The 27,537-nt window shown below is 40.6% G+C and overlaps 1 protein-coding gene across 1 annotated transcript; it reads right to left on the bottom strand.

Annotated features, from left to right (window-relative positions):
• Positions 1-371: 371 nt before the first annotated feature.
• LOC115824190 (scavenger receptor cysteine-rich type 1 protein M130-like) lies at positions 372-26,582 on the bottom strand. The gene is made up of 13 exons (XM_030788296.1): positions 26,471-26,582; positions 24,884-25,080; positions 18,695-19,043; positions 18,147-18,449; positions 15,880-15,948; positions 14,024-14,089; positions 12,849-12,908; positions 12,659-12,724; positions 12,451-12,528; positions 12,277-12,354; positions 1,208-1,279; positions 773-915; positions 372-395 (listed from the first exon to the last, which is right to left on the bottom strand). The coding sequence occupies exons 1-13, from the start codon at positions 26,580-26,582 to the stop codon at positions 372-374; spliced, it is 1,617 nt and encodes a 538-aa protein (XP_030644156.1).
• Between the last annotated feature and the right edge of the window lie 955 nt (positions 26,583-27,537).

Below are 27,537 nucleotides of genomic sequence, written 5' to 3'. Positions count from 1 at the left end.
GACAGTGAACAACTATGTGTTTACTGTTTCTTTAAGAAATCAGCACAGCAGTATTTGACAGTAACACACAGTAATCACTTAGAGCTCATTTTAGCCACTTTGTGCCAGTCACACGGGGACACCCAGGAGTCAGAGTAAGAGACATGAATGTTTTATTTTTCCCTTGTCCCTTCAATATGCTCTGTATATTCTACCATGTATCTTGTATTCTTGTCTGATTTGCATGAAATTATGCACTGAGAGATTGTAAAGCCTTCTCACAGATCCAGTAATGATTAATATCACATGATACATCATGCCAGGTCTCCAAACGGCCACAAGCACAACCATAATGTATAATCACACAGTCTTCATTATGTTGCTTATTATTGTCAGGCTGCCCTCTGTCCCAGAACCTAAAACAACACAGAGAATGTGTCAGTCCACTGTATGTCTGAGACAGACTGACAGCAAGAAATAAATTCAGTGATCTCTTACCCAGTGGTCAGTGCTGTGCCATCCACCCATTTCCACACCCCCTCTGTGACATCATCAGTCAGACCAATGAAAGTTTTCTGATCCTCACTGAGCCTTTTAATAAATTCCTGGTGGGAGGAAACAAAGTGAAATGATTCAGCGTTACTACAGCCACTTTTTCAAACCTAAGCTGTTTCCTGTTTCACACTGATAGCTAAAATACTACTTTAGGTTTTACTCTCCCTCTCCCTCTCTCTCTCTCTCTCTCTCTCTCTCTCTCTCTCTCTCTCTCTCTCTCTTGCTCCCTCTCTCTCACCTGTTCCTCTTTGCTGTCTACGATCACCAGGTCTGCTCCTCTGTCTCTGCAGTACTGTCTGCTCCCAGACCAGGTCCTCTCCTCATTGGAGATGTAGTCCAGACTGCATTTATAGATCACCCATCCCTGCTGAAGATCATTACCTGTTCAGTGAGAAGATTAGACAGGAGTTAAGGACACTTGATACAGAGTATCACAGAAGTGCACACACACACACACACACACACACACACACACATATATTTTCTCACACTTGGTATGACACACACACAAAGGTTACTCAGTAGAACAGACCGGAGGTAAACCAGGATACATATGCCCATACAAATGATACTGAGGACAATCAGTCTAATACAAATGGGTAAGGGAACTCATAATGGTAACATATTTGTCAATTTGTCAAAAAATTCTTTAAACAAAAGTCACAGGAACAACCCCTTAACATGACGGATTGGTTGAGGGACTGGATCCATTTGCAGAACCGGCGTTGATTTACCACAGAGTAGGCTAGGGAACAGGCACAAGAGCACAGGACAAGAACACAAGGGTTCAGGATTACACAAATAACTCAGACTTACAGGTAGAACCCAGGTGCACCAGACAAAGATTTTACAAAAGAAACTAAAGAAAACCAGTGATTTATATACAAGCCTTTCTCAATATGTGTTCTTCCCTGTACTTGTGTTGTCATGGACTTGTGAAATGTCATCAGTCACGGCCTCAGTGCTGTTCCAATTCAAAGTTTGCATCTAGCCAACTCGAGATCAAATATCTGGATGTGTCTTCGTTTTGTGGGTTTTATCAAGGATGCATCAGGGGTGGGCTTGTGTGGGCTTGTATAGTCAAGTTTCCCAGAATGCATTTCACACAAAGTCTAGACTCCCAAGCTGAACTGAGCAATTCTGAACTCCAACAGCTACAGAGCAAAACAGGCTTGGTGAACCAAAACAGGTGGAGACCATAATTGAATAATTAAGTAAACCGAGTAACTAACAAAATCAAACGGAACTCAAACTGACCTCCAGAATAAGTGAGGGCCTGAGTGTTACAATCCAAAAGACTCAATGGTTTGAGTGCCGTGTTCTTCGCATGTCTACACGACACATGAAATGGGAGATGAAATCAAAATAAAGCCGACTTAAAGGTGCCCTTTACTGTTGTTATTCTGCATCCCACACATGGCCGTAAATGCCATAAAGCCATAATGCCATAAAGTGGATTGTGGTGCATGATGTCACAAGTGCTTACTACTATTGAAAACCATAAAAAAATCTAAAAATGGAACTGTATCTATTGTCTCGACCCCTTATTTCAAAAACACAATGAAAACTGCCAGAAAAAAAAATTACCCCATGAGAGTTACATTTTCGGGGGTACAGTTCCACAAGCTCCCATTCATTCTGGACTCTCTCACGAGCGCCCCCTATGAAACAGCAAGTTCTGAGAGTGGAAGTTCTCTCCTATTTAGAAATTCTCTGGTGTAACATAGTGCTTTTCCCACATGCCTTTATGACTAATGTTCATGTAACATTATGGTAGACAGCCAATCATCAGCATTATTAGATTTTGGTACAAGCATGCTGCACGCTTATTGGCGCACTGACACTGATAAGATTTACTCCTTAGGCATCGAAATTTGGTACCAAATGACGAGGTATTGTTCAATACTCGATAGTATCTCAGCAATTCGGTCGGTGCCATAAAAGCATCAAAGTTTGGTATCCAGCCTTTCGCGTACAATTAAGCATGTGACAAATAAATTTTTGAATCTTGAACAACCCAACAACATCACTCCACACCCTCCACTTCTCTGTTTGACCTGCTGCATTTGACCCTTTGTAGGGAAAAAAAAAGATCAAATTGACAATGCACACTCACTCATCTCACTCATTATCTAAGCCGCTTATCCTGATTAGGGTCACAGGGGGTGCTGGAGCCTATCCCAGCGCTCATAGGGCGAAAGGCGAGGAAACACCCTGGACAGGTCGCCAGTCCGTCGCAGGGCAGACAATGTACACGCGATACGAAATTATAACAAAATATAATACATCATAACATCACATGCCTGCAAAAAATGACACTCAGTTGAGTTTACTGCAAAGAGTGCCCACTTGTTCACAGGTCATACATAAACCAAAAAAAAAAAAATACCCCACTATTCATGGGAAGGTGCAAGAACTGTCAGCTTTGGTTCTGTATACAGTGTCCATCAGTCAGACATCTGCCATCCAGAAACTAGAGCCCAAGTGGGGGCAATGCATCAAGCAGGGGGCTGTACTACGCAGCGAGTTAACTGGCTTATCCAGGTAACTTCTGGTTAAATTGACTCATAGTAAGTAGTAAACCTCCTAATAGAAGAGCCCTATGTATTTGTTTTGCTGGGAGAATGAATCCATAGGGCTCTCCTATTAGGATGTTTACTATTTAGTCTAAACAGAAGTTACAGTTACCTTGCTTCGTTTACTCAGTTAGCCAGGTAACTTCCAGGTAACAGTGTGCAACAACTTCTTTGCACATTTGTTAAGAAATAGCAACGATCAATACTAATGATTAATTGACACCTAATATATTCAAATTTAGTTTTGCAAATTCAGATTCACAACATTGAGAACTATAGCCAAATACTTCTCACAGGTGAGCTGACAATCCAGCTTCCTGGAAGCGTGGTAAAGTTGGTTTTAGATTGGGATATTCGCTGGATATTCGGTTTTAAGCTTTCCTAAATTTGGACACGACAAAGCACTCCAGCTTAATTACATGTTCGAGGGCATGGACTGTACACTATAGTGTGGCGTGTGAGAAGCAAATAACAATTTTCGTTGTCACTATCAATTTTTTTCCAAAAACAGCTTCACGACACTTTCATTATGCCTTCAGTCGCTATGTCTGTGTAAGGGACCGTCTGCAAATTACACATTTCATGGATGTTCGCCTTCTGACATAACAGTAGGTTTTAAAATATTCACTACAAATGAGAATTTCCTGAAAAGTCAAATTACATGGAACTCAGAGGGATTCTTTTCCTCACAGAAAAATATTCACAAAATCAACTAAAAGACCAATACACCTTTTCTCATTCTGATTGCTTACAGTGCGTAACATACTACAAGTGAAAATTTGAGGAAGGTCAATTTATATGGAGGAAGGAGTCATTTATTCTTGGAAAATATTCACTAAAAATCAACTACAATACTTTTTCTCATTATGAAAGCTGTAGTATTTCACAGTGAAAGTGTCTTGCTTACTACAGGTGAGGTTTTTGAGAAAGGTCAGCTTATCTGGAAGCAGGAGTCATTTATTCTTGAAAAATATTCACTAAAAATCAATGACATGACTTTTTCTCATTCTGACTGCTGTAGTACTTGCCAACAACAGTGTGTAACTTACTACTGGTGAGGTTTTTGAGACAGTTCAACATGCATGGAACCAGGAGTCATTTATTCCTGAAAAATATTCACTAAAAATCAACTAAAAGACTTTTTCTCATTCTGATTGCTGTAGTACTTCACAATAACAGTGTCTTGCTTACTACAGGTGAGATTTTTCAGAAAGATCCATTTATATGGAAGCAGGAGTCATTTATTCCTGAAAAATATTCACTAAAAATCAATTAATCAACCTTTTCTCATTCTGATTGCTGTAGTAGCTCCCAGTTACAGTGCAAAACTTACTACAAGTGAAATTTTTGTGAAATGTCAACTTATATGGAAGCAGGAGTCATTTATTCCTGAAAAATATTCACTAAAAATTGCCTGAAGGAAGCTGTTTCATAGAAGACACACCACCCGATACAAATCTGTAGATGCCTCATCCTGTCAATATACAAAAAAAAAAAAAGACATAAGGGGTGTATTTTTACAGATGAAAAAAATCAACTCTACGTTTCTGTGTTTCTGCCCAGCTTTGCGTGTTCTTAATGACATCCTCAGGAACTCTGCGTTCAAAAGATCTAAGGACAAGATTGATTTAACTCTGCTGGGTGTAGATTGATCTAAAATATTCTGAATAAGAGATACTGTGTAATGAGCCTAGTTTTTCACACATACATCTCTTTGGCTCTTCAGCAACCCCTTATGTTACTTCCTCTATAAATGACAAGAGTAGAATTTTAGGTTTTTGCATTATATTGCGGAGGTATAAACATTTAATTTGACAAGCAGTCAAACTGCTGTGATTCAGTTCTACTGATCTGAGAATTTATAAAACATATAACATGTTGATCATATGATTTCATGGGTGTGTTTTGGTTTGGACTAAGTTATACAGTGTCATACACAGTGTGTCAAACAGGGAACTGAAGGCAGTGGCATTCTGAGAGACTTGTCTGAGTTGTTGTTGTTGTTGTTGTTGTTGTTGTTGAGGTCAGCTTGTTATATTTGTTGTTTTTGTATTTGTTGTTGTAGTTGTTGTTGTTGTTGTTTTTGTTGTTATAGTTGTTGTTGTTGTATTTGTTGTTGTTGTTGTATTTTTTGTTGTTGTTTCAGAGAGAGACACAAAACCACAAACACATTTATTTCAGAGAATAGGTACACCTGTATCACCTTTTTATGTTTGTGTGTGTGTGTGTGTGTGTGTGTGTGTGTGTGTGTGTGAATGGGTGGAGGGTGATCATCACAACATGAACACATTTCAGTGTCAGTTTCTATGTAATGTACATTTTTCTAATCACACCTGAATACTGTTTTAGCTCCATATCTCAATTTCTCTACTAAATGAGAAACTGAGAATGAGAATGTTTCTCAGTGTGGAATCGTTACAGATCCTGTAGATCACAACTTCAAGGATAACAGTGACGAAATTAGAAAAAAAATAAATAAATACAGTACCTTGGCAGAGTTTAAACAGAAGGTCAAGGGAAATGATCTTTCTATGATTATGTATCTCTTGCCCAGGAAAGGTAACTCGGGATCATTCTCTTTTCTACTTTGTTCACTGTAATGGATCATATAGCTCCATCTAGTGGTAAAAAAACGTAAATGCTTAGATGAACAAAAGTAAGGGGGTGTCCTAAGGGTCAGTGCTGACAGAGGTTTTGCAGAAGTTTTGTGTCTTTGTGAATGGAGCATATTTTATAAGTGTATATGTACTTTGCACGGTTTTAATAAACACTCCAAAGTTAAATTAAATTACTCTCTTAATTATCTCATAAATATGGTCAAAGCAGTATTTTAACCCATGCTGAAAATGTTTCTGAATCAGACATAAGAAAAGAATAAAAGACAAATTAGTTGGTCTTTCGTATTCTTTGGTACCGTACACTTGATACTAAAATTCTAACTGTATAATGATCATCATGTACCGTACTGGATATAATGGAATGAGTACAAGAACTCATAAATAACAAGAACTCATACATAAGTAAAACCATTATTTAAGTATCCTATACAGATAATTAAATTCCAAAATCAATTAATTAAACAACAAAATCTATTACCTCACTTGGACCTGGGACCTGAGCATCTCACAATTGTTCATGAGTCTTGCAACTCGTTACAGCGCAAATATTCTGATTGACAGGGTTTAAACATACTAACTCTGTGGAAACAGCACAAAATAAACATGCATGGGAGCTTTTTTGACATGTTATCTTGTATGCTTTATTTCCTTTGATTGAACAGGGTGGCAAAACCTGATCATTTTTTACCTTTGACCTTTTGACCATGAATCTGCACTTACCAGCTGTGGTGAGATGAACCATGGAGGACAGAGAATTGATCCACACACACGTCTCCATCTCTCTCTGCCCCAGACCACGCTCCGTTTCAACAACTAGTCACAGAGCACAACCTTCACCTCTGCTCTCTCACACTGACTGAGTCCTCTTAGCCCACCTAGAGAGAGGACTCCTCCCACCCACCCACCAATCACACTCACTGTTGCCTTATTAGAGACACTGCAGGAAATCATCAAACAGCTACAGTCACAAATCAGAGGACGCTCTTTAAAATTCTCCAAATATATCAAAATAAGGTCTGTGTTTTTGAACAGGACTCCTCCTCCTGTCTGTAGACACATCTCCCTGAGGAGAGACAAGATACATCAGCTCTGTGAGAGACTCACAAAACCACAAACACATTTATTTCAGAGAATAGGTACAGCTGTATCACCTGTGTATGCTTGTGTGTATGTGTGTGTGTGTGTGTGAATGGGTGGAGGGTGATCATCACAACATGAACACATTTCAGTGTCAGTTTCTTTGTAAAGTACATTTTTCTAATCACACCTGAATATATTCTGACTATATATTCTGATATATTCTATACAAATATTTTGATTAGCAGGTTTCTTTTTCTTTCTACACATGCAATCAAAACATACCAACTCTGTGGAAACAGCACAAAATAAATGTGCATGGAAGCTTTTTTGACATGTTATCTTGCATGCTTTATTTCCTTTGATTGAACAGGGTGGCCTGCCAAAGCCTGCCTTTTAGTTTGATTTATGAAATATGTCTGCGTTTTAAATTAATTCATTACATTTAAGAAAGGCGTAGAGAGTATACTGGTCATCTACACACTGCTGCTCTCTAGTGGTGAGAAATATGACTGCCCAAAATACAAACAAATGGCATACACACAAATCCTATATCCTATCCTACATCCTATAAATGGTTCTAACAGTGTGTTTGAATGAAGTGAGTTCACTGTGTCTTAGTCATTGTGGGGCTGAAGAAACCAAGCACTTTCCGCTCATGCACTGAAAGCTCCCAGTGTCCGATTGACAACAGTATTCAGGACCATGGACAGCACCAATCTGTCAAACCTGCACTGACAGCTGAAGACAGACAGTGAGAGCCTTGGTCAGCTCCACATTCACTCACAGCAGCAGAGCCTGGCTGTAGTGGGGAGGTGGAGCTGTGTCTTGGTCCACTTTGTATTTTCTTTATATCATGTCATGGTAAACACTCCTCTGGAAGTCTGAAAGATTTATTCTGTTGAACTTTGTTCCAATTTTAACCAATTTAACTATTTTGATCATGTTATTCAGATTAATAAAAAATAACAAATAAATTTTAAAAAACAAACAAACAAAAAAACAGAAGCTGTGAATCACTCCAAAGTATTTATATGCATTGACCCTTTCATGACACTCACAGAGCAATATATTTGAATTGTTGTGGTACATTTTTAAAACTGGTAGGTGCACTAATAAATAGACAAACAAAGGCTCTCTGTAGATTACTGTCAACACTGACCCTCCAGTCACCTCCTCATTTTTGTTTAGTTCAGCACTTGTGTTTTCCTCACCACTAGATGGAGCTGTAAGATTAATTACATTAAGCAGGGGCATGACCCTGTGTGGCCCAGACAGGGATATGAACCTGACCTTTCCTGAGTAAGAGAGAGCTGTTTGATGATTTCCTGCAGTGTCTCTAATAAGGCTATAGTGAGTGTGATTGGTGGGTGGGAGGAGTCCTCTCTCTAGGTGGGCTAAGAGGACTCAGTTCCTTCAGTCAGTCTGAGAGAGCAGAGGTGAGGGTTGTGCTCTGGGACTAGTTCACTCCAAATACCACTGTGCTATTGGTCATGTAAAGTTGTGTGTAAGTAAGTCGAGAGAACTGTATTTTCAGACGTCAGTCTCCATGTGTTACATTCATACCAAAATACTTTAATGACAACTCACTTTAACCTGTCTTTTAAAATTCACAAATTCTGCTGTTCATTTTATTATATCAACTAATAATGCTTCAGTGGTGATCAAACACCTATTGGATTACTAGACTGTTTCATATTCATTTTTCCCCTTTCTTGGTATTTGTATTTCTCATAAGATAAGAATTTATCTTTTGTCTGATGCTTTGAAAAACAAATTAAAACGTTTTTAATCTTATTAGTCTAGTGACTTTAACATACATTATGTAGTTGCAAACTCACAATTAAACTGGACATACTTCAGTTAGTCAAACAGCCAATTAAAGGAATATTCTGTTGCAAAGTTCTGTGACAACTGACATAGTTCTTTGTCCACTAGAGGGCGATAGAGCTACATAGTGAGTTGACCGTATTGGCGTGCAATAGGACATCACGCTCTCTTTCTCCTTGAACATCGGTCTTAAGAGGTTTTCAAACAAGATTTAATCACAGTCAAATTTAGATGTATTTTCCAGAACTTATATACAACACTACCTCCAGATCTTGACTAACAGCAATTCTTGATGGACAAACACGGCAGTTATACCAAGTTACTTATACCAAGTGTACTCCCTCTAGTGGTGGAAAGGTGCAAGTGCAAGGTGCAAATGCAAAAACAAAAACTGTTTCACGTTTTTGTGTGTGTGTGTGTGTGTGTGTGTGTGTGTGTGTGTGTGTGTGTGTGTGTGTGTTGCATGTACCACAGAATCCCCTACTCATTTTGGAAATTTATTAACCTGTTGAATTTCTTAAAATATTTCAAATAAGTTCATTCACACCTAAAGTAACTGAAGCACTTCGGTCTGGAACTAATCAGGAGATCCTTATTAAAACTCTTTACTGAATTTCATAAACAAACTTTATATGCATTTATTCTGACAAACGTGTTGTGAGTCAGTGTACAAGTCTTCAAAAGTTGACAATGTTAAAGAAAAAGTAGAACAGTTATACAGGGGATATTGTGACAGTCTGGTGAGATATACCAATTAACACAAACAAAATAAGATCTGTAAACAGGTTTCAAATAAATGTCTCCTAATCTTACACGAATAAACAATAAAAAGAAACTATTATAGTAAAACATCAATATCTCAGCATCAATGACAAAAGCATTTTCAGTAAAAGTTGATACATTAGATTTTGTTCATAAAAAAAAAAAAAGACATTCTCTTGGCTGCATTTCCCTGAGTTACTATTTGATGTAATTTTGGACAAAATAACTGTATGAAGATAAACACTGAAATGGTTTGGAATGGGAGATATTAACAAAGTCTGCAATACTAAAGTCATCTATTAATACTGAACATTTATATTTCATACACAGTTCCTTTATTCCCTTCTGTCCATCATCATTTCATTATCTACGTTTTTCTCTCATTTGTGTTTTGCTGAACAAACACCACCTTCCCTGATTCAGTCTCTTCCATTATTTTGATCTAAGGCTGGAAATGCTCTTCTTTACAACACTGAGGTCTAAAGAGCAGAACTACATACAAGTACAAAGTTCAGAGTCCTAGACTGACCTCTCAGACACTGGATAAATCTGTGTCTGAAATTTTACTATTGACAGAGACATGGAAATATGAATGACTATTTGATTTCAAGGCCTTATTTGACAAAAAAGACATTTTAAAATGACGTACAAAGGCAGGAAGTGGAATTTCCATCTTTGATACTTTCTCCATCTTCCTTAGAAAGTCTCTCCTTCCACATCATCATATTCCATCTCTAATGGAGCAGGAGAAAATTGAGGTCTTTAATTTGTTACTCATAACATTTTTCAGTTCTATGTATAGAGCACTTTATACAGTAGATATTATGTGTTTGTCATTAGATGGGAATGGAAGGTGGGAAAGCCCCTTGTTAATAAAGCAGTTTGTAATCGCGTAAGCAACACAACTGTCAGGTAGGGCTGAACGATTAATCGATTTCAAATCGAAATCACGATTTAAAACAACTCGATTAGCAAATCACAAAGGCTGTCATTTAGGATCTATGTCATGCAGCGCGTCTGACCCAGGGTTTAAATTGTTACATCAATGGTTTTACAAACTCATGTCGTCCTCCTTGTGTGACGGTCATGCTGACCAATCAGAAGTGCTGTGCTCCTTGTGTACCACTCATGCTAACCAATCAGAATTCACAATAGACAGTCATAACAACATCCTCTCTACCTTAAGTATACCTGAATGTAACAGTTTTACATGTACATGAATTATTACTCATGAAGAGGCCCGCTTAACCAAAGGAAACTCTCAGCGATGTTCTAGAGGAGTTACTTACACTAATGGTAGTGAGGGAAGGAGAGGAAAGGAGAAGAAGAAGAAGAGCAGGCCCAGGTCACGTTCAGGTCTGAGAGACCAGAGTTACTGAGGTTGACTGTAGGAGACCGCGAGCGAGACTTTGTGTAAATACAGGCCAGGAGTGTCTTTTGTTATCGTGGATCTTCTGAAGTGGTGAGACTGGGCCCATTCATCACAGAGATGAGCAGAACAGAACGCACGGATTTACATTACGGCTGACACAACCAGAGCTCAACTCAAACTGAACCCAGAGCTGAAGTGTAGGATAGCAGGGGGTCTGGCATTTTATCGGATTTGGAGACAGGGGTGCTGCTATCCTTTTGGGGGTGTCTCTGCCTGAGGGGAGAATACACTCCTTGGAATTTAGAAAGTGTTACATTAAGCTCTTAACTTTTTCCGGTTATGGAATAGTAAAATTGTATTGGCCTACTCATATCCGCGGCATTTTATGCTTCTGAGCGATATCAAAAATGATACATTGCAAACGGTTTGGGTTGATTGACAGCTTGAGATTCCGCTGTGGGTTATTCGGCCTGTGGTTGTCTAAAAGCTCTACAGGTTCAATATATGTGATTATTCCCTAGTGTTGTACACGTCAGTTTAATTTTCTTTCGTTCAGTATAGTTAGTGAGTGAGAGAAGGAATGGTTTGAATTCCATTCTCACAGGAAACTGACCTCTGAGGGGCTCTGGGCTTCATTGGAATTGATCATTATCAATTTTTAACCAAATGGTACAGGGGCTGCTGCACTAAAACGTTAAGCCTGGTGTCTGTTAGGTGTTAAGGCGAGTGGTTTTTGCTTTGGTGTGCACTGGTCCTGAACACAGACAGGCTTGGGCCAACGGAACAGAGGGGGAGGAAGAGAGAGAGAGAGAGAGAGAGAGAGAGAGAGAAAGAGAGAGAGAGAGAAACAGGGGGACATGGGGGAGAGTCTGTACAATGTTTAACCTCAGAATCAGTGAGACATTTATTAACCCACGTATTGAAATGTAAAAAGTCTCTCCTCCCATTGCCACCTGACAACCTGTCCTGTGTACCTTTCAGACAGGTATACCTCATAAAGTGGCCAGTGAGTGTGGGTCCATGGTAAGTGTTTCAAATAAAATGCACAGTGAGAGTATAGTTTCTCTATACACACAGCATGAAGTGAGAGTTTACAAAAACATTTCTCTGAAACTCACCTGCTAAACTGCCTTCAGTAGTGTCCACATCATCATAATCCTCTGGTGGGTCTTTCACAGCTGTCTCTGAAACAATAATCAACACAGTCATTACTAACACCTCAAACTTACATCAAAAACACACTGAACATGGTTCATGGTTACTTTTGTGGGCCACATTTTTGTTAAGGAGGACATTTTCTCACATTTCAACATAAATTTTAAAAAATATAATGAATCATCAGAGAACGCTTAAACATCTTGTATCACTTGAGCTCTGCTTCTCCAAACATTTTAGTAATTTTTTTCCATTACTGAATGAAAGAGGCTCTCGGTGTGGTCATGTGATCGCTGTGGTTTCAGTGTGACTGACTGAAAAGAGTGAACATATCATACAGGTCACAACTCACCAATCAAACTGCCTGGATCTTGCACTGATGTGATGACATCATCATAGAGCTCCAATGAGATCTCAGTTCCAGCCAGCTCTGAACCAGTCATAGAGATACATTATTTTAAAAGCTGCCTATAATGTGAACATAATGTGATATATAGCATTTGATATGAAAATCTAGAGAAATCACCTGTCACACTTCCAAACTTCTTCCCTTCAGTGATGACATCATCACAGCCCTCTGGTGGAGCCTCTGTCACATTTTCCTCTGCATCAAAATACACAAACAAATTCCCCTCCATTCACAGCAGACACTCAGCAGTAATGCAATTTAAAAGTGCATGTGTTTCAATTAAGAAAACATTACTAATCTAGAAACAGAAACACACTCATCACACTGTCTGGGTTCAGTCCTGAAGTGACATCATCGTAGCTCTCTGGAGAGTCCAGTGTCAGCATCTCCTCTGAACCAGATAAAAGCAGAGACTTTTGAATATTGACTCAAAACCACCTGTCAACAACATTTCCACACATCTGGTTAAACAGACAGTGGACAAGACTATGTGATCCATCTATAAACACACTAACCTGTCAGGTCACTGGTAGTTTTCGCATCATCGTAATACTCGATTTTCTCCTTCAAAGACTCTGCGGAAAAAAAACACATAATTTACTCCACGGAAATTTCTAGTGTAACACGCTGTGACACAGTCACATTGAATGGACTACCAGACATCTGAAAATCAAAAAGCAAAAATCCTTCCAACACAATTTCAAAACTTTATGTCGGTTGTTACGCTGGTGACAATTAAGTAACAGCACTACAAGGACATGCAGACGAGACGCTGGACACTTACAGGAAAATACATCGCACAAGAAAAATATGTATTCATTTAGCAGATTTCATAACATGTCACGCTCTTTTGTCTCATACACAGACTATTTCATAAATATTACTAAGATAAACGCTATTTTGCTGTCAGGCTGATCGCTGGACACTCCTCGTTCGGCTGCGTAAAAGCATGAGTCAGTCTCAAAGTTGTTTTCCTTCTTTTCATTTTCATTATGTTTTTAGCAGACCATCGAACTAATCATAGTCCCGTTCCGACAAACGACGGTCTGCTAGCTCAGTTTTGACCAACCAGCATTTGCTAGCCTACCTGCTCACCGCTTATTTTTTCCCACCTCGACACCTGTCAGATCAATCGATGTAGCGACCGTTCTGCCGGTGGATCTCCTGTGGAGTCCCTGCGTTTCTTTCAAGTTGACGATATTTGATCTTGCCAGTTAGCTGTGACTACACTTCCCTTAACGCGCTGCGGTGAAGTTAAACTCAGCTTCCGTCACTTTTTGAGCCGCTGTTTGAAACAGCGTGACTGACTCGTGGTCAAATAGGCTGCGCAAGCCAGGAGTGGAGACTGCATTTTGCTTTTTTAAACCTGTGGTTTCAGTGCAGTCAACGGGCACGGATTCTGGTGCTGTTTAAAATGTTTTTGTGTCTTGTTTAACCGTACGGTACAGTGTCTCATCTCCCCATCGGTTACGTTCAGCCTCCGCGTACGTGCATTTCCAAAGCGCAAACGGAATCAAAAACATAAACTATTCCGACTACATGACGTTTGTTACATATTATTAATAATTACTTGATAATAATGGCCTTCGTCGCTGATCTGAGGTGAGCATTACTATTGCATTTAAATAGGTATTGTTCTTACACCCGTATTAAGAGCAGGGAATAAGCGGAGACCATCTGGCCGTCATACCTGAGAGGAGCTCCTCTTCTCCCACATCCTCATAGCCAGAGTTCTGTCCATCTGAGAGAGCACGACCTGTTAAAGGAGAGCGGTGCAGTCGTCAAACACGAAATTTTAACACACACACACACGTGCTCTCGTTCTCCCGCTCTCTCTCACTTGTAAGCCACATACACTCCCCGCTGCCCCCCTCTCTCCTTCTCAGGCGTGCTATGACCCTCTACTTTACCCCCCCCCCCCTCCTCTCCTCTCCTCTCCTCTCCTCTCCTCTCCTCACACACACACGGGCACATAAACACTTCCGCTGCAGCTGTGACTCTCGTGGTTTTTGATGCTGAGCTCTCTGGCTGAACAGGAGCAAACCCGTTTAACGGCCTAACAGATTCTTATCATCAAACTAAGATTACACCAGTAAAAATAATACCCACAGTAACACCACAGTGCATTTACAAACTCCATCTTCTCTTTCATAAAATAAGTCGTTCTTTGAGTTTTCTCTGCAATTCATATGCCCCCTCATATGCGCCCCCCCCCAAATAAAACAAAATATAAATCAAGAAAAATTGTATATTCTTCTTGATTTATGCAAATCATAAAATCCTCCAACAATGACAAGGTTATGTCAGAGAATGTCTGGTTATGATTAGATTAAGTGTCAAACCATCATGCAACGTGCGGAATCCCATCCCTCACTTCTCCAGTCATTCTGCACACTATGGATTTGTTTCGATATAACGTTAACGTGACAGTAAATGAAAGCAACCTTAGAGCAAGGGAAGTAATTAAATTCGCTGGGGGCAATTCTGTTAGCTCAAACCACGTTTGGCTGATTTTAATAAATAAACGATTTATAGAATGTATGTCTCGCAGGGCCATTGCTTCGATAATAGTCTAGTTCAGTTTAGATCTAGTTTAGTTGTGGGCTGTCACTTGAGTAGGCTATATAGGGTATTGGTTGTGTAACTTTATGTTAAAAAATATCGACCTAGGGAAGAACAGTAAACCAAGCACTTGTGTGGTCCTTTTCGTCTGTTCGAAAGTTGTGCGTTCAATCGCTACACCGGTCTATGCTATTTTTTGTTATTTTTGCCATCAAAAAACATATCGTCAGTGATGGCTCCACCAAACCACTGTTTACGCAGTTTCGAGTTACCGAGAGTAGCCTACATTGATGAACAGTATTTTAGTGCAGGCCTACAGTTAATTATCTATCTGCACCTGTAGACTCCCCTGTTCTCCAGATCGCTTTCTTCTCCTGTCCAAGCAAAGACATCCCTGTAGGCTATAGCGCGCCCCCCGGCCCCGCTACAAATTCTTTCCCCCCTATGTCACTGCTCTGACAATCACACAGCCCACCCTGTAGATCGTACATACATTACAGAGTTGATGGATTACTGAAAAAATGGTCGTGTCGACTGCAAAAAAAAAAAACGTTAATCATGATAGTCACAGTAACAGGATTAGTGGAGTTTACATTCAATTAACCATGTCACGCAATTAACGATGTACGCAGTCACCGAATAATTTGTGCGTAAATGGCAGTCGACTTTAAACTCGATGTACAGCGGTGAGGACTGTATTCACCCATATCAATATTAAAGAATTTTATTTTATTTAAAGAGCGACCTGGAATGTGTTTGAAATGAAATATGATCATGATGAAATCTTTAGCAGTCTGTCTCTACATTCACGTCTCAAAACAAGCTGATGTGCGTTACAGTGAGTCGCGCGGAAGCAGCGAGAATTTACGAGCACTACTCTCTGCTATTCTTTTAGGAAACATGCATCTCTATTAGTCAAATAATTCATACAGGAAGATGGCATGATGGCAGATGACACACAAATACAGAAATACAGAAACTAACTCTCAGTGAGCAGTCTGTGGTCAATCTCCTCATAGACGGCATCGGGCATGTGTTTCCTCTTAGACAGGGCTGTGTGGGAGAAAACAAGAAAACACACACACACACACAGTTATATTTGTGGTGACATAGATGCGTGGTAACATACTGCTGTTTCACTCTGTAAAAAGAGATGGAAGAGATGGAGAGATGGAAAACACTACATTTTTTTCCTCAGTGTTTGTCCTACCTCTCCTCAGAGATCTGTTCTGGTAAAACAGCACAAGCAGAAACACCAGCAGTAGCAGGAGCAGTGCTCCTAGAACCAGGAACACCACTGAGGGAATGGACACACCAGTCTGTGACTGAGTCTGTGAAGGACTGGTCTGTCTGCTGGTGGTTACTGGAGACACACGGACAAAGAGATCACATTCCAGGATATGATTTATAGTAAAACATAAACCATACACCAATACAGAAACAGAAGTCAGATTAAATGAGACAAACAAGCATATAGGTATTACCTATTGATGCTGCAGAAGTAACAGACACAGCTGTTCTCTCTAGAGCACCCACCCACCTACCCACACACACACACACACACACACACACACACACACACACACACACACACACACACACACATACACATACACACACAGAGAGACAGAGAGAGAGAGAGAGAAAGAGAGAGAGTGTTTATTAATTTTGTTGTGAGTGTAACAGGACTGAGACATTTTGTATTGAAATATTACTTGTCAGAGTATGACTAATTGTTTAAGCTTTTGGGCCCATAATGCTGATAATGTTTCATGAGAAGAAATGAGAAGATAAGAGTGTACCTGTGGAGGTTTGAGGATGAGCAGATGGATCTGTGAAAAGGTCAGAGTTCATTTATTCATCAGTGGTGGACTTGAACTTAACTTAGTGAATCTGATATCCTAACATGAACTCATGGGGCATGTTTTACTGTCATTTTAATAAACTTCCATTACAAATATGTGACAATAATCATCAGACAAGCACAACCTGGGTTAAATAATTATTTGAGGTATTTCAGTGACTGGGCCCTGTCCCAATTCTCTTCAGTGCTCTGTTTCCTTGTGACCTTTCTCTCTTGAATGGCAGTTTTGATGAATACTCTGAAAGCATTCATGTGTTCTTTGTTCAGTATGACTTCAATACACTCAGTTCTGTTTACAAGTTAGTAAAAAAGGACACAAGGTAAAGGAGACATGGAAGAGTGTTGGGACAGGGCCCTGTTATTCAAATACTTCCGATAATTCTGTGACTCAGGTCTGATGACAGTAGCCATGGGAACCAATGTCTCTCTCCTACCTGTACAGGTGACTCCTACATCTTCCTTATGGGAGCAGTCAGTGTTGTTCTTCAGGGAGAGAGAACAGTCAGACAGGTGGATCTCACTCCCTCTGCACTCCACCCTGCTCAGCCACACAGCTCCCTCTCCACGCCCAAAGGCAGCATTCCCATCAGCCCTCAGTGCCGGCCCACAGCCCAGCTGTCTGCACACCACCTGAGCATCTGTAATGTCCCAGTCATCATCACAGACTGAGCCCCAGGTACCGTCATGATAAACCTCCAGCCTCCCAGAGCACTGGCCCTCTCCCTCCATCAGTCTGAGGGGTAGATGGTCTAGACAACAAACCGTGTTTTAAACTAAAACATCTAACCAGCATAATATTAAATAAGGATTCCATTTTTAAAAAAATATATTTGCATTCTAAATGTTTTCACTGGTAAATGGCTTACTTATTTAAGCCATTTTTAGGGAGTGGTGAGTTGAAAGTTTTTAAATTAATTTTCTTTTATGGCAAAATGAACAAATATAACCAAAAACATATTTTATAAAATGTTATATTTAAGACTGTTCTATTGTAGATCACTGATGTATAAAGGTGACAGACATATAGGAGAGAAATATAATATGAATGTGGGTAAGCTGTTCTCACCTGAACATGGTCTGTGATGTGGAGACGCTGCACATGGCAAATGACTTCGGGTGACAGTTTTTTCCTCTGTGACCGAAGGAGAAATGTGATGATTTTTAAATAGTGAGTTATTCATTGACGCTGTAATTACTTGTAACAGCACATTCTTCTCCATTATCCTCATGCCTCACTGTGAAATTATTTCATGGTCTTCATCAGAGCACGAACACACAAAAACAATGTTACTAATACAAACAGAAGAATTGAATTTTAACCCAGAAATTTACATTGGTAGTGAACCTTTCTTCCTCTGGGTCAATTAGAAAAGTGAAGGTAATTTACCTGAACAGGTGATTTTTGCCACTTCAACACCAGTGCATTCATTCTGACCCCAGGGTGAGGATGGACAGTTCCATAGACTGATGTCGTGTTTGCGGCATTGTACACGGTCAAGCCAGTTTGGAGCTGAAGCCAGTCTTGGTGTGCTTGAGTCCACACTGCCACTCTTTCCACAGTTCAGCTCTTGGCAGATTAAAGACACTGTGTCTGAGTCCATCTGGTCCATGCAGACATTACCCCAGGTTCCATTGTAAAAAACCTCCAGGTTCCCAGAGCAGCCTTCAGTCAGTCTGATCTCTTTAAACTCTGAGGACAAAAACAGGATTTGAAGTCCACATGGTTGAGTAACACTGTCACATGACTCCAGTCTTAAAGAGTCTTATTCTCATTCAGGCAAAATTCAAAAAAGGAAAAAGATATTTCATTAGTTCACCTGTCATAAGCATGAACCAACAATGTTTAAACCCAAAAAGATGCATTAACTCAAACCAATTACCTCATTCTCATACAGCTTGAGTGTGTGATATTTATGATGCATTTTAGCTGAATACCTGAACACAGCACTCCCACGTCCTCCTTGTGTCCACAGTCATGTCGGCCCCATCCCTCTGATGGACAGCTCCACAGGGACGTCTCGTTCCCCAGGCAATCCACCTTATCCAGCCAAATGGGTCCAGTTCCAGGACCAAACCAGGCTGGAACCGGTCCACTGAGGGCCTCTCCACACTGGAGCTGTCTGCACACAACCTGGGTGTCCTTCATATCCCAGGAGTCATCACACACTGTTCCCCATGAGCCTTTGTGGAAAACCTCCAGACGCCCTGCACACTCACTCCCAGAACCCACCAGTCTGACGGACCTGTGACCTGAATTAGAGCATGAAGAAGACAGGCTCAACCTCTAAACTCAAGAATTTGACTTTTTTTTTTTCTTTTTTTTTAACAGGCAGTCCCTGGGTCATGAAAGAGATCTGTTCCCTAAGTCTGACTTTAAGTTAAGTCTGACCTTAACTTGTAGTTAACGTCAGTTAGTCAAATGTTTGTCTTAGTATAATGGCGGATGGCGTTCTCCTTCCTCAAGCCAACGAACTGCTGAAGCCGTGCAGTGTTTTCATGAGCGTCACAAAGTAGCACACACATCTGTTATTATGAACCATTGTATTTATATTGAATTTTTAATATAATAGGCTTTACAGCAGTCCGTTCGTAAGTACCAGTTGTCTGTAGGTCGAATGTTTGTAACCCAGGGACTGCCTGTACTCTCTTTTTTATATCAGATCCTCAGTGCTGAATCTGCCATGTTTCAAACAGCTGTCCAAAGGCATTGATATTGGTCTGAGAATAAAAGAGACTGCCTCTGTTCTTGAGGAAATTAGAGGCCAGTTACAATGACCAAACCTACAGTCATGTAATTCTCACCAGAGCAGATGAGTGACAGCTGTAAACTCGAACTGCAGTTTGTAGTTTGTGGTGAGCTGCAGTTTCCCAGATGAGCTTCAGTCCCAGAGCACTGGAAACCAGTCAGACACTCATCACTGTCCCCTGGACTAGACCCAGAGGAGCCACTGAAGTCTACCACAGAGCCACAGTCCAGCTGTCTGCAGACCACAGAGGCTTCAGACAAACTCCAGGAGTCCAGGAGAACTCTCCTCCAGGCCTGATGGAAGTAAACCTCCACCTCTCCCTCACACTCCCTCTCTTCAGTCAGCCTCACCCATCCAGCATCAGAAGACACAGAGGAACCTGAAGAGAAGAGTTCAAGTTTACCAAAAGCATCCTCTGTATGAATCAAGTATTAATGAAGCAAAGTACCAGTGTGATGATTATTCTGAGTTTCTGCAGCATTCAGTCATAAAGTGTATGTAACTGTGTCCCTCATATAAACTGACCAGAGCAGATGACTCCAGCATCCTGCCTATGAGAGCATGCAGCTCGACTCCATGAAGAGATGACACATACTGAGAGGTGTGTCTCGTTGCCCTGGCAATCAAACACATCAGTCCGCACTGGTCCACTGCCCTCCCCAAACCAGTCCACCCCCACTACAGCCACTGCACTCCCACAATTCAGCTGTCGACAGAGGACGTTGGAGGCTCTGATATCCCACGATGCATCACACACTGTTCCCCACTCACCAAAGTACTGACTCTCCACTCGACCAGAGCAGGAGTCAGAGCTGTTCACTAGTCTGAAGTCTGTGTATCCTGTTCACACAAGACAAACAGTGTTGTTTACATGTTAACATGAAGCACAAAGGGGCAGGACATTCTGTAATGGACATAACAGAACTCACTCACAAAGGACAGGTCAATAATTTATATTTACCTGAGCATTTTATTCCTACATCGTTGTCATGGGAACAGTTGTGTCTCGGTGAAGATGATGTTGGACAGAAGTAAATCTCAGATTCGTTGCCTCTACACTGAATCTCCTCTGACCACACCTGACCCTCCCCTTTACCAAAAGCAGCAGCTCCCAGCACCTCTACAGGAACCCCACAGCCCAGCTCTCTACACACCACCTCTGCATCCTGCTGGTCAAAGGCAGCATCACACACCGTGCCCCAAGTCTTCCCATGAAGCACCTCTACTCTCCCAGAGCACAAATGAGCCCCATTGACTAGTTTGGGTACTTTATGACCTGTGGGTTTGGAAGACACAAGTATTTATTTGAAATTTCATTTCATGCATTCCATATATTTTATCTCATGCATATATTTAAATTTAAATCATCGGTTGTAACTGGTACAACAATAAGGAAAAAAAAAAACCACACACACACACACAACCTGAAAATTTCACTTTAAAATGATGGCAGATCAGAAAGTCATTCTCTATGGGTATTGATTTCCTAAGATGATTTGCTTTTGTACTTCTACAAATGAATGTCTTTGGTGTTTTAATCTCAGTAACAATTTAAGTGTGTTTCTGAACTTGATCTGATTTTCTATGACAGTGTGATAACACTGTTATGCCTTAAATACAGTAATTTCAAAAATGTCCTGGGCAAAAATAATTTAACAAATTAAACCACAACAAAATTACTATTCTGTTTAAATGACAAGAAAAATTAGAATACATTTGAAAAGACATAAGTTAAAGTGCAGTCATGTGATTGCTACACTCACTACTATCTGAGGAGACTGATCTTAATGAGTGTCACAGTAATATCACTCCTTCCCATTAAACTTTTATGTTGTAAATTAGCAAAATGAGTGATTGTAAACAAGAATTGTTCATAGAAAAACAACACTATAAAAGCTACTTGATGCAGTGGGAAAATATAGACACAGGTAAAAGGATGTGAATGACAGGACAGAAATGTGTAATATAGAAATGTTGATGGTGTGGTTATGACTGAACACTGCATTAGAAGACTGCAGTAGTTGTAGTTATTGTTTGACTGTTATATATCAGTGAGGTTTAGTACAACCTACCTGAGCAGATGACTCCAACATCTTGATAATGACCACACAGTGGAATTGCCTCATCATCTGATCTACACTTCTTCAGTGTGGACTCTGACCCTTTACACTGCACTCCAGCCATCACGATTGGTCCTGATCCCTCTCCAAAATGAGGATCTGTCACTGCCTCTACAGCCTCCCCACATCCCAGCTCTCTACACACCACTGCAGCATCACTCATATCCCAAATTCTAATATAATTTAAATTCATACGGCACACTGTGCCCCACTGTCCTTCATGAAGAACCTCCACTCTCCCAGCACAGCGACTACCACCATTCACCAGCCTCACACTGCCTGTAGAGGAGAGAGAGAGAGAGAGAGAGAGAGAGAGAGAGAGAGAGAGAGGGAGAGGTGTTCTTAAGTGGGAACTGCCTTAACAGAGAGAAGATCATCAGTTGTCATTTTGTTAAAAAAAAGTTCAATTATCCTCATATGACAAGACAATATTTCTTCTTTCTTATTTCTACATTGAGTAAGGGACAAGTCGATGAAAATGTAAACAATTTCTCCTCTTACAGTATATGTTCAGTATGTGTTAATTAGATTAACAGTACCGCACATAGAGGCACATTGTAACTTAATCATCACCCATCAGCCCACTGTTATAGGACTGCTGAGCTCAAAAGACGTTCTTAAGACTAACTATTGTAATTCATCTGGTCTTGACAAAACAAGAGGCATTAAACAAGTGGTCACCCTACCCATTCAGATGACAGTCTGTGTTATGTAAAACCACTACAATGCCACAGACAGTCCATGTATTAATTAAGTAAAAATTACTGGCTGTCAGCTTTTAAAAAAAAAGAATTAGAAAACATGTCAAATCACTGTTCTTTATCATCAAAACACTGATTGCCTCTGTTCTTGTGGAAATTAGAGGCCAGTTACAATGACCAAACCTCCAGTCATATAATACTCACCAGAGCAGATTAGTGACAGCTGTAAACTCGAACTGCAGTTTGTAGTTTGTGGTTTGCTGCAATTTCCCAGATGAGCTTCTGTCCCAGAGCACTGGAAACCAGTCAGACACGCATCACTGTCCCCTGGACCAGATCCAGAGGAGCCACTGAAGTCTACCACAGATCCACAGTCCAGCTGTCTACAGACCACAGAGGCTTCAGACAAACTCCAGGAGTCCAGGAGAACTCTCCTCCAGGCCTGATGGAAATAAACCTCCACCTCTCCCTCACACTCCCTCTCTCCAGTCAGTCTCACCAGACCACCATCAGCAGACACAGAGGAACCTGAAGAGAAGGGGTGAATTTTATATTTACATGTATTCATGTAGGAGATACTTCGTTCCTAAGTGACTTACAAGTGAGGCAAAAATATATTCAAAGTATGTAGCCTATAAGGAGCTGGCTGTGGTAGAAGTATCGTGAGTAAGTTCAGTGACTACCCCAATACAACTTTAAGAATAGCTGGAAGAGATAAAAGAGTAAACTACAGAGAGATACAGGTAGAAACACTGCTAATGAACTGGGGCCTATAAAAGTGTAAGAGAAGAAGCCATTGCCCAGTGTGGGGGATGAGGCAGTGCTAATAGTTAGGATGCTGTTGGGCAGGAATTGGAGACAAACTTTTTACTTCACAGGAGCTAATAAATGTTTTACTAATTGTGACATTAATTGTGACAGACTCCCCAGCCAAGTTCGAATTAACACTATCCAAACTTTGAGCAGTATCGGCTCTTTCAAGGGATAGAAAGCATCCGTTATCTAAATCAGACAAAATCCCAACACTTTGCTATCCTAAAACAGTCGGTCACTTGGCCAGAAAGCGGTTTCAAGAGGTTTGAAGAGCATCTTCAACGTGACCCCTCCTCCTCGTCCTTACGGAGATTCGGCCTAGTTTCATCACTTTGGATCATCGTCAACGCAAAAGCCCTCATCTGCCTCTGGATTCCCGTTAACGACCATCCTGTAACTCCAGACTCTAACACTGGATTGTGGTCGGGCTGGATCTGATTATCTTTTCCCTCTCCTCCTTTTCCTCTCCTCACTACCATTAGTGTAAGTAACTCTCCACTAGAACATCACTGAGACAGTTTCTTTTAGTTAAGTGTACCTCTTCATCAGTAATAATTCATACATGCATAACGTTGTTTCATTTATACTGAGGGTAGTGAGGTTGTTGTTGCTGTTACTTGTTTGTTTGTTGTCATGCGTGTAGTTTACAAGTTTGTGTGTGTGTGTGTGTGTGTGTGTGTGTGTGTATGTGTGTGTGTGTGTATGTGTGCGCGTGCGCATAGCGATTGTGCCTTAGTTTCCTCTGAAGCCCATTTCATTCCACAGTTCATTCATCCTGTACAGTTTGAATCTAACTGTTGTAATAAAGGCTGACATTTGAGATTTCTATTCTCTGAGTATGTGATCAGTCATTTTCTACTTTACTGAATGTGATGCGGGGGTGGCATGGTGGCGCAGTGGGTAGTGCTGTCGCCTCACAGCGAGAAGGTCTCGGGTTCGATTCCTGGCCAGGCAGCCAGGGTCCTTTCTGTGTGGAGTTTGCATGTTCTCCCCGTGTCTGCGTGGGTTGCCTCTGGGAGCTCCAGTTTCCTCCCACAGTCCAAAGACATGCAGGTTAGGTGAATTGGAGATGTGAGTATGTTTGTCTGTGGCGGACTTGTCCAGGGTGATGCCCTGCCTTTTGCCTTATGAGTGCTGGGATAGGCTCCAGCACCCCCCGCGACCCTGATTAGGATAAGCGGCTTAGATAATGAGTGACTGATGATCAAAGGACTGAATATGTTAATGCTAATGAAGAATTGTTTTGAATAAGTTGTAGGTTCAGTGTTCAGAGCGATGAGCTATGAATAGAATTATTCAGAATATCTGTGAATTAACTGGAGTCAGATTCTCAGATAAGGTTATGGTTACAGCTAAGTAGTGTTGTTATTCAGGAAAATTTACATGATGAAACCATTAACTGTAATTGATCGGTGGTGTGACAATGCTATAAAAATTATCAGCAAAACAGCTATGCTACAGCAGCAACAACAAAGCAGATCTACAATGTACTAAAAGTGAGTTTACCAAAACCATCCTCTGTATGAATCAATTATTAATGAAGCAAAGTACCAGAGTGACGATTAATCTGAATTGCATAATTCAGTCATAATGTGTATGTAAGTGTGTCCCTCATATAAACTGACCAGAGCAGATGACACCAGCATCCTGCCTATGAGAGCATGCGGGTCCACTCCATGAAGAGATGACACATGCTGAGAGGTGTGTCTCGTTGTCCTGGCAAACAAACACATCAGTCCGTACTGGGTCACTGCCCTCCCCAAACCAGTTCACCCCCACTACGGCCACAGCACTCCCACAATTCAGCTGTTGACAGAGGACATTGAAGGCTCTCATATCCCACGATGCACCACAAACTGTTCCCCAATCACTGAGGTACTGCAGCTCCACTCGACCAGAGCAGGAGTCAGAGCCGTTGACTAGTCTGAAGTCTGTGTATCCTGTTTACACAAGACAAACAGTGTTGTTTACATGTTTACATGAAGCAGAAAGAAACAGGGCATTTGGTTCCTCATGGACACAACTGAACTTACTCACTATGCTTAATAATAGGTTATAACACTTTCTTGTTATTTCTACTATGTATTGTTAACTAATTGTTTCCTCACATGGAAATCATTGCAAGAAATAACAAATCATTCTCAATAAATCAAATTTGTCACTGTCCCAGGGTCAATAATTCATAATTCCCAAGTCAATAATTGATAATTACCAGTGCATTTTATTCCTACATCATTGTCATGGGAACAGCTGTGTCTCTGTGAAGATGATGTTGGACAGAAGGAAATCTCAGATTCGTTGCCTCTACACTGAATCTCCTCTGACCACACCTGACCCTCCCCTTTACAAAAAGCAGCAGCTCCCAGCACCTCTACGGGAACATCACAACCCAGCTCTCTACACACCACCTCTGCATCCTGCTGGTCAAAGGCAGCATCACACACCGTGCCCCAAGTCTTCCCACGAAGCACCTCTACTCTCCCAGAGCACGGGCTAGATCCATTAACTAGTCTTACAGGGCCTGTAGATTAAAAAACAATAAGTCTTTATCTGAATATGTATTTGAATTAAATAACCATTTTTTGTTTAATGATCAGTATAATTGTTCCAACTGCAACACAATTAAAAAGACCGTAGAATAAAAAAAATTGTGCAAGGCCTGATAACATTTCCCATGATCATGAATTTTTTGGGATGTTTGTGAATTCATTTCACCATTAAAATGTCTGTGGCAATCAATTAAGAAATGTTTTCACAAAATTAAATAGCTTTTTCAAAATACAGAGTAGTGAAGAATAAAATTAAATTCTTAAAACAAAACATAAGTATAATCATATAACTGCCTCACTCAGTAAGATAAGAGCTGACTGACAGAATGGTGAGTCTAAAGTTCAGGAACACAATAGAATGTTGTAGAATGAGATCTAAGAGTAATAATATGGACACTTTTGACTTTGAAATAATAAATGAACAATCTGTTTTAAAGTTTTAAAAACTTAAAAGCTTAGATTTGACAAACAATATGAAGTAGTACGCATTACAAGCGGTATTAATACTTATTGTTAAAAAGTGTCTTCTTCTTTCTTAACAAAGTCTCTCCTGTTGTTTATACACCAACTAAACTCAATCAGATAGAACCAGTTACCCCCAGACAGCAAGAAATACAGTTCTCACAACCCCACACACACTCAAATTACCAGCTAAACAATAACTATTACATTCACAACTCCATACACATAGAGCTGCCAATCAAGTGATAACTAAGTCATTCAGAGGACTACACACACATACAATTACCAATACAATTTACTGAGGATTAGTGAAGCCTACCTGAACAGATGACTCCAGCATCATCAGCATGACGACAGCGTGGAATTGCCCCGTCATCTGATGTACAGTCCTTCAGTGTGGACTCTGACCCTGTACACTGCACTCCAGCCATTATGATTGGTCCTGATCCCTCTCCAAAATGACCATTGGGCACTGCCTCTACAGCCTCCCCACATCCCAGCTCTCCACACACCACTGCAGCATCAATCATATCCCAAACAACTTTGTTATTTGAATTAAAATCACACACTGTGCCCCACTGTCCTTCATGAAGAACCTCCACTCTCCCAGCACAGCGACTACCACCATTCACCAGCCTCAAACTGTCTGTAGAGGAGAAAGAGAGACAGAGACAGAGACAGACATAGAGACAGACACAGAGAAAGACTTTTGGAATGAAGGCTGCTCAAAACATTTCTTTCTGAACAGACATTATTCAGTTGATAACCAGATAATGTCCTTTCTTTACACAGCCAGTAAGAGACAAGCTCTGTAAACAACAATTCTCCTGAAAAATCTATTATTATATCATTAAAATGCTTTTTTTATCTCTTGACCTTTTGACCATGAATCTGCACTTACCAGCTGTGGTGAGATGAATCATGGAGGACAGAAAAATGATCCACACACACGTCTCCATCTCTTTCTGCCCCAGACCACACTCCGTTTCAACAACTAGTCACAGAGCACAACCTTCACCTCTGCTCTCTCACACTGACTGAAGGAACTGAGTCCTCTTAGACCACCTAGAGAGAGGACTCCTCCCACCCACCAATCACACTCACTGTTGCCTTATTGGAGACACTGCAGGAAATCATCAAACAGCTACAGTCACAAATCAGAGGATGCTCTTTAAAATTCTCCATATATATCAAAATAAGGTCTGTGCTTTTGAACAGGACTCCTCCTCCTGTCTGTAGACACATCTCCCTGAGTAGAGACAAGACACATCAGCTCTGTGAGAGAGTCACAAAACCACAAACACGTTTATTTCAGGGAAGAACTACACAACTGTGTAGATTACAAATCTGTCACTTGCAGAGCAATATTTGGTGTGTGTGTGTGTG

The sequence above is a fragment of the Chanos chanos genome, chromosome 11 (genome assembly GCF_902362185.1).
Source record: "Chanos chanos chromosome 11, fChaCha1.1, whole genome shotgun sequence".
NCBI lineage: Eukaryota > Metazoa > Chordata > Actinopteri > Gonorynchiformes > Chanidae > Chanos > Chanos chanos.
This window is presented reverse-complemented; position numbering and strand designations above follow the sequence as displayed.